Genomic DNA, 12273 nt, shown 5'->3' on the forward strand with positions numbered 1-12273 from the left:
TTAGCTGCATAAAGACACCTGTCCACCCCATACAATCAGTAAGAATCCAACTACTAACATGGCCAAGACCAAAGAGCTATCGAAAGTCACTAGAGACAAAATTGTCCACCTCCACAGGGCTGGAAAGGGCTACGGGGAAATTTCCACACAGCTTGGTGAAAAAAGGTCCACTGTTGGAACAATCATTAGAAAATGGAAGAAGCTAAACATGACTGTCAATCTCCCTCGGACTGGGGCTCCATGCAAGATCTGACCTCGTAGGGTCTCAATGATCCTAAGAAAGGTGAGAAAGCAGCCCAGAACTACACGGGAGGAGCTGGTCAATGACCTGAAAAGAGCTGGGACCACCGTTTCCAAGAAACATGACAATTACCCGAAGCACACAGCCAGAAGAACAAAGGAGTGACTCTGTAAGAAGCATATCAAGGTTCTGGCGTGGCCTAGCCAGTCTCCAGACCTAAACCCTATAGAGAATCTATGGAGGGAGCTCAAACTCCGTGTTTCTCAGCGACAGCCCAGAAACCTGACTGATCTAGAGAAGATCTGTGTGGGGGAGTGGGCCAAAATCCCTTCTGCAGTGTGTCAAACCTGGTGAAACACTACAGGAAACGTTTGACCTCTGGATTTGCAAACAAAGGCTACTCTACCAAATATTAACATTGATGTTGTCAGGTGTTCAAATACTTATTTTCAGCTGTATCATACAAATAAATAGTTAAAAAATCATACATTGTGATTTCTGGATTTTTTTTCTTTTTTATTATGTCTCTAACAGTGGACATGCACCTACGAAGACAATATCAGACCCCTCCATGATTTCTAAGTGGGAGAACTTGCAAAATAACATGGTGTTCAAATACTTATTTTCCTCACTGTGTGTATATATATATATATATATATATATATATATATATATATACTGTAAATGGCCTAGACCAACAGAATAAAACCGGGTGGGGAAAGTGAAAGAGCAGCGCTTGTCCCCCCCTCATCACCACCACTGAGGTGCCCTTCAGCAAGGCCCTTAACCCCCAACCGCTCCAGTGGAGCTGCTCAGTTACTGCTGTGTTATAACTCTGCTCCTCTGCAGTTACTAGTTAATTGCAAACTGCAACATGATAACGATGCTAATCGTGTTTAGTACGTAAGATATATTAGACTTAAAAAATAAAAAAAAAGAATAAAGTAAGATCCCGCAAGATCCTGCTCGGCAATCCAATGTCAAGATTCTATTGTTTCGGACCTCCATTGAGAGTATTCCCTGTATTTTTATTATACCTAAAATATACAGTATTAGAACTACCCAACAATATGTAAGATAACAGCTCTACCTCTTAAACTAAAACAAATAGTAAAATAACAATAATCACACATGTATACATCAGTACAAATAATCCAATAATACCATATACAATTGTTAAGCACAATTGTTCAAGCAATATATGTACTTTTATTTTGATACCTTTACTACATGTTGCTGCTGAATAGGCTACTGATGACCTTAAGTAAGATTTTCAATGCAGGACTTTCACTTTTATTTCCACAGTCAGGTATTTCTGAACGATCTAAGACATGGATGCATAATAATTTAATATATATCAGTAATGGTATACAGCTACATATGTATACAACACAAACAGGTCAAATCAAATATACCAGGGGAGATACAATAATAATAATAATAATAATAATAATAATAATAATAATAATAATAAAAATAAAACAACTAAATTTACATAAAGCATTTAAAGTATTGTAGAAATATAGTGTTTAATGTGAATGGACAGCTCTATGAAGTTAGATGTTTTATATTGAAAAATTGGACTGATGGATGGAAAATTTGGTCAAAATCAAAGTCAGATGGATTACGTAAAATTGGGAGATATAATTAAATCAAAAAGTACATTTTTAAACAAGGATAATCCAGGGTAAATAAGATCAGTGAAGTATCTAGACAGTTTACTCCAAAGTAATTTAGTATGAGGGCATAACCATAAAAAATGCTCAAAGAGGTTCTCTTGTACAGTACAGTACACAGTTTCCATTAAGGTCTGCTTTGAGCATCTGTAAATAGTGGTTGGTTGGGTAAAAATGATTAAGCTGTAATGGTTTCCGTATTTTGCTTTGTATTCTGTTCTATTCTGATCTGTTATTTTGGTTCTATGTCTTGTCTCCTTGTCTACTTTTCTGTCTTGTTTTGTGTTATGTTCTGTTTCCTGTTTTGTTGTGATAGTCTGGTTTTCCGCGGTGTCTTGTTTAGTTTTACTTCCTGTGTTTTTTCACCCTTGTGATTGCCTGATGTTTCTCACCTGTTTCCCAGCCCTTGTGTCACCTGCCTCTTGTTTCCTCGTTACCCAGTAGTCCTTGTGTTGCCCTGGTCGTGCGTCAGATCATTTTGTGTTTGTCCTGTCAGTGTGCGTCGGTCAGCGGCTCTGTTTGTTTTAATCTCCCTTGCGGCTTCTGTGTTCATGTTTTTGGTTATCCTTTTCTCTTTGGATTTTGGATCTTGTTTTTTGGCCTGCCTCGGTTTGTACTCCTTGTTTTGTTTGTTAATTTTTGCATGTTTGTATTTCCCTGTTTTTTTAAATAATAAATCCTTTTTCCTGCCTGCCTGCTCTCTGCTCTTGGGTCCTCTAATGCCCTGAACTGTCACAGAAGTATTTTAACCCTCATGTTGTCCTCGGGTCAAATCGACCTGTTTTCTTATACCAACGTTCTTTTTAATTTCCTAAAATACCATCACTGATTCCGCACAACGCTCTTCGGCAAGTACAGATTTCTTTTTTCATTAATTTTGGGGGGTCTTATTCAATTTTATAGCATTTGAAAAGCAAATTGAAGTGGTTTTGTAGTATTGCGTTAAAGTTGACATATTCCAGTCTGTAATTGCGGCTGTGGCTCAGTGGTAGAGCGGTTGCCTGCCAATCGGAAGGTTGATGGTTCGATCCCGCCCCTGCAGTCATTGTTGAAGTGTTCTTGGGCAAGACACTCAACCCTGAATTGCCCCCGGTGCTGCGCATCGGAGTGTGAATGTGTGTGAATGTTTACCTGATGAGCAGGTGGCACCTTGTACGGCAGCCCCGGCCACAGTGTGTGAATGGTGAATGTTTCCTGTAGATGTAAAAGAGCAGTTAAGACTGGAAAAGCGCTATATAAATACAACACATTTAGATTTACATTTAATTATCCGTCAACATCACTCCTTTAAATTTAGTCTAAATAATTCTTAATTTCTGCTTTTCTAACTCAGACATTAGGTTTAATTTCCTATAAATGAGGTTTATTGACCATAAATTCAAAAAATAACTAGAAAACTAAAGTTAAGAAGTTGGTGTTACGTGGTGTTACGTAGTGTTAAACATTTAAAAAAAAAAAGTGACAAACATTGAAGATAAAATAAACATTTATAATAAACATTTAAATAAAAAACATTTATTGTTCCAAATATAAAATCTGTGGGGACTAAAATGCTGTTTTGAAGATTAAAGCCCAGGGGCCTGTTGCACGAAAGTAGAATAAAGATATCCAGGATAGGTGAATAAGCGCAGCTTGACTTAGTGTGATCTGCTCATCGCGGCTTAATCGGTTGCGCGTTTGCCGAGCCAGGATGAACAGGGGAAGCTATGTCAAGCCAGGCGGAGATAGCTGGGATAAGTGCACGTTCACGGCTTTCTCACATAGACCACGGTATCGATCACAGATTTACTGATGCAGAATTAAGAAGACGCATGCGCCATATGTTTCACACAACATATGGCGGCTGTGGCTCAGTGGTAGAGCGGTTGCCTGCCAATCGGAAGGTTGGTGGTTCGATCCCCGCCGCTGCAGTCGTTGTCGAAGTGTCCTTGGGCAAGACACTGAACCCCGAGTTGCCCCCGGTGCTGCGCATCGGAGTGTGAATGTGTGTGAATGTTTATCTGATGAGCAGGTGGCACCTTGTACGGCCACAGTGTATGAATGTGTGTGAATGTTGAATGTTTCCTGTAGATGTAAAAGCGCTTTGAGCAGTTGTTAAGACTGGAAAGCGCTATATAAATACAGCACATTTACATTTACAATGAGCAGCAGCTTCTAATGGACAGTAACGAGGAGGGGAAGAATATGCAAAAAGGGAAATACGGCTCTTATCAAACGGAGAGAACAATCCCAACCAACTGAATGTGGGAGGGTGTAAAAATATCTACTTAGCCTATAGTCACAACACTTTTTTTTTTTTTACAAAGTTGCAGGCTACACTGTGTTTTAATTGCTTTAAATATGCTAGTTTTGCCCTTGAGTTCTTCTCTCTCTTCTTTATCTTCCATTTGATACGGAAGGGTTAAAATGTCCCAACCTGTACTGGTACTCTTTAGCTGCACAATTGAGAACAATATTGTTTTATTTTCCCTCTGGACATAAACCATCATGGGTGGATATGGAGTCATGTGATTTTGCGTTGCCATTAAACTTGTATATCAACAGATACGTTTTCCACAATTGAAAACACTCACCACGCACCCCATTGTTAGGAATATGATTAAAGTATTGTAGGAAGCTAGAGGGTACATGAAAATAGCCGACTCTCTATCCCAGTATAGCCCCATTTGGGACAACACATTATTCAAACCAGGCACAAAGGACTCTTATGGATTCAGGTTGTCGGCTGAAAAAGGATAAAGCAAAATTAGTGATCTTTTCGGGGAGGGAACGTTGATTTCGTTTTTGTTTGTTCAGGTAGAAATGGGAGAGACAAAATGTATTGTTTAGAACATTCCACTTCACACCTAAAAAAGCTTTGCATCTTTTTCAAAAAATTCGGCTTATGTAAATAATATTTGGTTAAAAATAATTATTAAATTGATCATGTAATACTCTGAATAAAGCTTTCTATCATACTGTATGAATCCAAACAATACATTTTCCCAAAGTAATTTGTATTGAAGGTATGGATGTGTAATAATAAAACTGAATCCTTCTTACCCGATGACGCGAGAGCTGTGTTGATGCTGATTGGCTGCTGACCCTCCTTTTGTCTGCTGAGAAACCCAAAGCCTGCATCTATGATAGTATAGGGCCCCCTAGCGGCTGCTTGGAGTCATTACAGCCTGATTCATTTCCACAGCCATGGTGGCAGATGGCAGCTGTCACATGCAGTGATTTGACTTTTGATGGACCAGCCTGCACGGATTAAACATCTATTTATAGATTCGACTTTCCAACAATGTCTTTTAAATTTTGTTTTTAAAGATCTGTGTATAAGGCTACTTGGAAGAATAATTCCAGTGGTATATATTTTAGATAACGGATTATTAAAAAGAGTATTTATCTCTTTAGTGGATAAACATCCTATAGGAAGAATTGCTCAAGACTAGCACAGTCGACCCCATTAGGCCACTGGTTTGTCAGACTACGTGTGTATGGTTATTAAAAGCCATTTGAATGTATGAGCGCTTGGTTAATTGCAGCGTGCAGACCGTATTTTCAGCATATTGCCCAGAGGCAGGCGGAGCTAAGGAGGGATGCTGCTGAATAGCAGGTGGAGAGCGACTCAGAGGAAGCTGGATAGGAGATTTCTTTCGACGTGGAAGTAGCCTATACATTTCACCCTGTGGACGGTTTAGTATGTCTTTGTAACCTGGGAGAGCCCGGATTTAACGCCGCTGCTCCCCGCTGCTCCCCGCTGCTCCCCGGGCCGACAGGCTGTGAAAGGCTCCGTCTCTCCGTCTCTGTCGCGGGGGGTTGCGACGATGTGAAGCTCCATCGTCGGGTCGACGGTCGCAGCCTTTTCCCTGAAACCTGATATTATGCAGGCAGCAAGGGACACTGGAAGGATTAAAGGGGAACAAAGCAGCGGTTTAAAAAACGTTTTACAAACTGGCAGGTCAGTGGTGCGACACCGCATGAAATACAAGCAAACCACGGGATGAAACAGCAGTAAAGATAGTAAATATACTCTTTGTAACAGCAACAGTAAACACCAGCTAAAAATATCTAACAAAAAATGAAACGTCTCTGATATAATATTTCTTTAGAATTTGACCCTGAGTCGTTGTTTGATGTGAGAGGGCACATATGTGCTGCCCTTGTGCTGCTGATACAGGAAAGTCTAGGCCTGCACTGTTTATTGGTCCTGATGGTGACCAGAGAGCTTAGTAGATTTGTCTAAAAGTGTTAGTTTATCAGCTAGAATCTCCTGTTTTAAATTCAATTTTTTCTTTGTTTTGGTTACAAATATATATGTTGCAGGACCTGGTTTGATTTCAAAGGTATTCTTAGTTTTATTGTGCGATGTAGAGTGAAAAATATTGCTATGAGTAATCAATTTCTCTCACCCTAGTAACTCTGCCAAAAATAGACTCTCTATTAAAGGACTCTGGTGTTTTTTTTTGTTTCGTGTGATATGTCAGTTCCCTGAAGGGGCAATGCCTCATCTGGTGTAAAAATCAGCACATGAATATGTGTTCATGCATGCATGCATCTCTGAACCTACGTTATGACCCTCCCCCGCACACTGCATCTCTCTTAAGCTCTGGACTGAATGCTATAATCCTCTAATCGAAACCTCTTCCAACTATTTCATCCACATCCCCTCACATTTCCCCCTCCATCAACTCCTGCCCCCCTCCCTCTTCTCTGCCTGCAGTATTTGCCAACTATGGTCGACCCCTCGGAGGCTGAGGAGCAGAACAAGTGTAAAGGCCCTCACCTTGACACATCAGCCGTGGCCACTGAGGACCCTCGACTGCCAGAACAGGCCCATGGTGCAACAACTGACGAGGATGGGGATGCCGGATTTGAGACGCCGCCGTCCGGCAGTCCTGAACAGAGCCCCTGCCACGCTGCATCCCCGGCGGGGCCAGACGCCTCCTCTCCGGGGGCCCCACCTGAGCAACCACAGACTCAGACTGACAGAGCTCCGTCACCAAAATTGCACCTGGACCTGTACAACTTTGACTCCCCAGCCGCAGAGGGTAGCCGCTACGTGTTGACAAGCCCTCACTCTCTGGAGGCGTGTGCTCGATGTGGGGTCAAACCTGTAGAGCTCCTGCCCCGTCCGCTGGCTGACTTTGCCCGGGAGGCTCCCGGGCGCTCCATGCGTGTTGCGACAGGACTGTTTGAAGTCTACGAGAAGGACAGGCACGCCAAACTCAGGCAGTGCAGGGAGGAGAGGGAGAGGATCGTCCGAGAAGAAAAAAGAAGAATTCTGCAGGCGACAGTCAATACCAGCAGCAGTGTGTCATCCTCCACTGCAGAGCAGCAGCACATAGCCTGCTCTGGCGCTGCTCAGCCTCCTAAATCTGGGCCGGTGACCTCCAGCACAGCCCCTGATTTCGGAGCATCCTCTAGAGCCACGGCACCAGGTCCAACCTCTAAAACAGGCACAGCTCTTTTATCTAAAACTCCCAGCTCCAGTACCTCCCCTAAATCTCAGTCCTCAAAATCTGCTTCCACAACCTCTACGCCATCCTCCAAGGGTGTTTTCCAAGGATCTGCCAAGTATCCTTTGTCCTCCCCATCTGAGCCATTAAAGACCACACGGCCACTCTCGTCCGGCCCTCCACCAGTAGTCAGGAAGTCCTCAGGCGGTAAATCTTCGAACACTTTCCCCCGATCGACACCAAAACCCCCCGCCTTTCCCAGAGCCAACTCTACATTAGCATCATCAGTGACAAAGCCTGCAGTTAAGAGCTCTGGGTCGCCTCTGAATGGCATAACTGGAGCACAGTTCTCTCAGCACAATGGACATCTTGGCCTTCACTCCAAGGTGCAAGGAAAAAGCCATTCGCTGGAGTCCTTACAGCGTAGGAAGGATCCCGCCTGCTCTTCCACCTCCGCCACCACAACTACTACTACGTGCACCTCATCAGAGTCAGGTGCTTCCTCTTCTTACAGCTGGGACGGTCCACGAGATAACTGGGCCAAAGCCTCTAGTCCTCGAGCTCGCACTATGGCCACTTTCAACTCCCTGATGGGCCGCAGCCTCAGCCTCGGCGACCTGAGCCACTCCCTTCAGACAACGCAGAAGGTTGAGCGCATAGTGAAGGAGGTGAGGCGTCGAGGACTGAAGGCCGTGTCCGAGCGCGACCGCAAGATTGCAGCATTAATGCTTGCCAGATACCAGGAGGAAGACATCATGAGTCAGACTCGCTACGTGGCTCATCTACAGTGGGACAGCGAGCGCCGAATGGACGAGTTACGTCGGGAACAGGAGGACAGGGAGAAGCAGCGCGCGGTGCTCCAGTGCCAGCGGGTGTGGCAGACCCAGGTGACGACCCGCCAGCGAAGACTTAGCCAGCAGGAGCGACAATCGACGGCTGCCAAAATCCGACAGGCGGAGGAAAGCGAGGAGCGGTGGAGGGAGCTCTCGGAGCAGCAGGAGCGCAACCGTTTGCTGAGGTTACAGCAGGCGGCGCGAGAGGAGAAGCATAAGAAAGCCCTGCAGGAGCAGAATCTAAAGGCCCTGGAGGAGGAGAGGGCGGCCATGCTGGAGCAGGAGAGGCTGCTGCTGAGGGAGAAACTCACCATGGCTGAGCTAAAGAGGCAAGAGAAGGAGCACCAGAGCCAGGAGGAGAGGCGGGGTCTGAACAAAGCGGAGAAGAGACGTCACGCAGCCCTGATACAGGAGATCGCCCGCAGGGAGCAGGAGGAGAGGGAGGAGGCCAGGAGGGCAGCGGAGGAGAAGCTCAGTCGCTCCCTGGAGAATTACGAGCAGATAGTTGAGCGTCGGGGGCAGGAGCTGAAAGAAAAGGCCAAGCGTGAGGAGAAACAGATCCAGAAAGCACGCAAAGCTGCAGAGAAGCGAGAGAGGCAGCAGCAGCAGCTTCTGGAGGCTCGCGTGAAGGAGGCAGAGAAGCGAGCCCAGCAGGCGGCTCTGGTGGCCGAGGAGAGGGCCAAAGAGAAAGCTCAGCGGGCCGTCCAGAGCCGGCAGGAGAAGGAGAAACTGCAGAAGCTCAACAGGCAGCGGGTGGAAGAGGAAGAGAAGCAGAGGCGCCTTGAGCTGCTGCAATCCATTGAGAGGAAACTGGAGAAGAGCGAGCAGATCTTCAAGGAAAAGCGAGCGGTGCTGGAGAGCGCTCGCTCGGTGGCCCAAGCCTCTTTTCATGTACGAGACAAAGTGCGGGAGGAGACCAACATGCGTACGTTTGATAAAATGGCCCTCGAAGCTCAACTCAAAGCCAGCCTGAATGAGAAATAAACTCACAGCTTCGTTTTGAACCCCGTACTTCTGGTCATGTGCTTGCCTCCTGCCTTCGTTACGACCCTCATCACTCAACAGCTTTACCCTTCTTCCCATAAAGAGTCACAGTGTTATTTTTTTTCCTTACATATCTTTACCCATCAGCTGATGTGTTTACATTTTTGACCGTCCGTTTTTATTATAGCTTCTTTCAAAGCAAACCAAATCTTTCTGTACCATGGATATAATGAGACGACAAACTTCATCAGCTGTTCTGAATGAACAGTAGAGCCTGTCAGGCAAGTACAGCGAGCTTCATATTAGATTAGAGTGTGGAGAGAGCTGCCTTGCGCAGAAACACAACCCCTCCTCTCTCTTTCTCTTTGCCCTCTGCTCTGTCGATCTTGGCTAATGGACTGAAAGCTGTGCTGGAATGAAAAGAGTCATTGTTTACCAGGAAGCACAACTCCATGACAACTGCAGAGGCTTTTACGGGAGCTCTCCTGTACGCGTGAATGAAGCGCAAATGGTTCTAGACCCCCAAAGCAAAGGAGGGATGCTTTTGTACACACATTGTGACACAGCTAGATATAGCATGGAAATAAAGCCCCGGGCTGGACACTTGTCTGGACCTAACCGCTGACAATGCAGCACAGGAGGGCCGTGTGCCCGAGCCCCCGTGCTTAATGAAGCATCAGAGGACATTGATGCCTGCAGCCGGGTTGTTCTTGCCTCTGTTTCATCTCTCCATGTCAGATTGCAATAGCGCTCTGAGAGACAGCCACCTTTTATTCCCCCCCCCCTAAAAAAGTCGGTCTGCTCTCAACATAGCCTCCTGTGGACCTGAGCCAACAGGTACGAGTTTGTGTTGCTTTCACTGGTTATGCAATGCCTTCTGTTTTGTTACGTGCTGTTGCCTTTCAGTGCTTGCAATTTAAAACAGCAACACAACAACACTGGGTCACATAGACAGAGAAAAAAATCAGAATCAGAAATCAGAATCAGAATATAAGGAGTGTGAATATGTACAGATATGTTATAATATGTACTGTCATTGAGCAGCAGTGAAAGACTGCATCTCCATGTGAGCCAACAACAAGCTTTAAAGGCCCCTGGCTGCGCTAATCGTACAATCTCTCAGATTGAAAGAAAAGGGAGATACACATGGGTTTTTTGCACTCAGATGTAGGCGTTGCCATAGCAATAGAAATACGGATGGAGCAGCGAAAGGCGAACGGCTGAGTAGAGAGATGTGTGGGAATATGAAGGGCCGCCTGTGGGGAGCTGGCTCCACGGCGGCTCGTTTTGGTCGTTTCTGTGGAAAAACACAGCAGGGACGTTACTGCAGCATTCCTCCTCGTCCCTGATTCAGGCAGAAGTCCTTTAAACCTAAACCTACCCAGTCAGTCAACGTTCCTGTGGCCATAAGGTAGACCGGGCCGAGCATTTCAGACAGCCTGATACCTCCTAACGTCACTAACTACCGAGAGAAAAGCCAGACTGAATTTGAAATGCAGAATTACAACAGCAGGGGACTGGCAGGCTTATGGCCCTGGGGGGGTTATGTAAGGTTGACGGATGAGACCGCAGATTTGTGGCTGCTGATGAAGGTGTCTGAAAACATGAGCTTGCCAATCTAAAAAAAGGTTATATTAGAACTCAGTCACATAGTAAAAGCTGCAGTAAATACCTCTAAGTCAACCTCATACTTTCAGCTGCAGGCACTTTAAAACAGAAATTATAAGGAGAACAGAGCGGTAAGAGGAACAGATCACCTGCAGACTTTTGGATGATTTTGACTCACTCTTGTTGCACAGACTTGACAGCTACTGAGAAAATTACATCAAAGAATCACATTTGTTATTATTACACTTATTGTGTATTTTATTTAAGTTTTACATTCGACATTCATTAAATTGATTTTGCAGTAAACCGCTAGAGACCAGCTCATCTTCTAGGGGTGGGGAAAAATCAATACAGCATAGTATCGCAATATTTTCAGTGGTAATACTGTATCAATACACAGATGCCATGTACGGATCTATTATTATCTATGTGTATCTATGTGTCAGTTTGTTTGCTTGACAATCTCATTTTGCAGCGATAAAATTAAAGTGATATGAACAAACTTTTTAGATAAAACAGATGTTGACAAAGTTCCTTTTGGGGACATGATTTGAAACTGGGAAAAAAATAGAAGTTGGAAAAAAAGGTTATAAATTGAAATTTATCACACACTATTGGAATATGCTTAAGATTGCAATAATATTGTGTCGTGGCATAAGAATTTTGATGATATCGTATCAGGAGGACTCCCACCTCTACCATCTTCAGGGGAATCTTATGTTGTCTTTATATAACACTCATCATCTGGTCTTAATACCTCAAAATCCTTGTAGATGGTATATTTAAGATCCAAATCATGTGTGCATCAGGTAGTATCTTGTAAGAACATTATAAGAACTGATCTTTAACAATTCTGTATGCTTTGAATAATGGTTTTTAGTCAAAAGGTTTGTAAAATGTTTTTGTGCGGCCACAGAAAATGCCAGCATTTAAGTACATTGTATTGTAACCTTTTTTCAACATACTATAGTACTATGACTTTTTTCCACATGCTTTTTTTATAAATGACTTTCAAAATACTCTACTCTGAGTCTTTTACAACATCTAATGACTTTGTCTTTGACATACTATACTGATTTATTTTCAACAGCCTTTTTTTCAACATTCTATACTATGACCTGTTTTTTGGACTGACTTTCAAAATACTGTACTAGTTTATACTATATACATACTATGACCTCTTGTGACATACTATACTATGACATTTTTCCGACATATTGTGTCATATCTTTTTTGGATAAACTAGTTTAGGACTTTTTTCCCAACCTATAGCCTACTATGACCTTTGACTTTTCAAAATACTACACTGACTTTTTTTCGACATTCTATACTATGACTTTTTATGTGATCAGATGTTTTTTGTTTTTATTCTGCAATTTAAGAAAAAAACAAACCACAAACAAACCACAGGCAAAACACTGGAACATAAAAACGTTTCCCAGGGCCAAAACATACAGAGAGGAAAGACGGACGGGGGGGGGGGGGGGGGG

The 12273-nt window shown here is 43.9% G+C and overlaps 1 protein-coding gene across 1 annotated transcript in view; it reads left to right on the forward strand.

The window, feature by feature from the left end:
• The first annotated feature begins 5395 nt into the window (after positions 1 to 5395).
• The window catches only part of ccdc177 (coiled-coil domain containing 177), a 9551-nt gene continuing 2673 nt past the window's right edge, over positions 5396 to 12273 (forward strand). The window contains exons 1-2 of the mRNA XM_034858038.1: positions 5396 to 5860; positions 6623 to 10012. Coding sequence (XP_034713929.1) covers positions 6635 to 9175 — 2541 coding nt within the window. The 5' untranslated portion in view covers positions 5396 to 5860; positions 6623 to 6634 and the 3' untranslated portion in view covers positions 9176 to 10012. The remainder of the gene's footprint in view (positions 5861 to 6622; positions 10013 to 12273) is intronic.

This window comes from Etheostoma cragini, chromosome 20 (genome assembly GCF_013103735.1).
Source record: "Etheostoma cragini isolate CJK2018 chromosome 20, CSU_Ecrag_1.0, whole genome shotgun sequence".
In the NCBI taxonomy this organism is placed as follows: Eukaryota; Metazoa; Chordata; class Actinopteri; order Perciformes; family Percidae; genus Etheostoma; species Etheostoma cragini.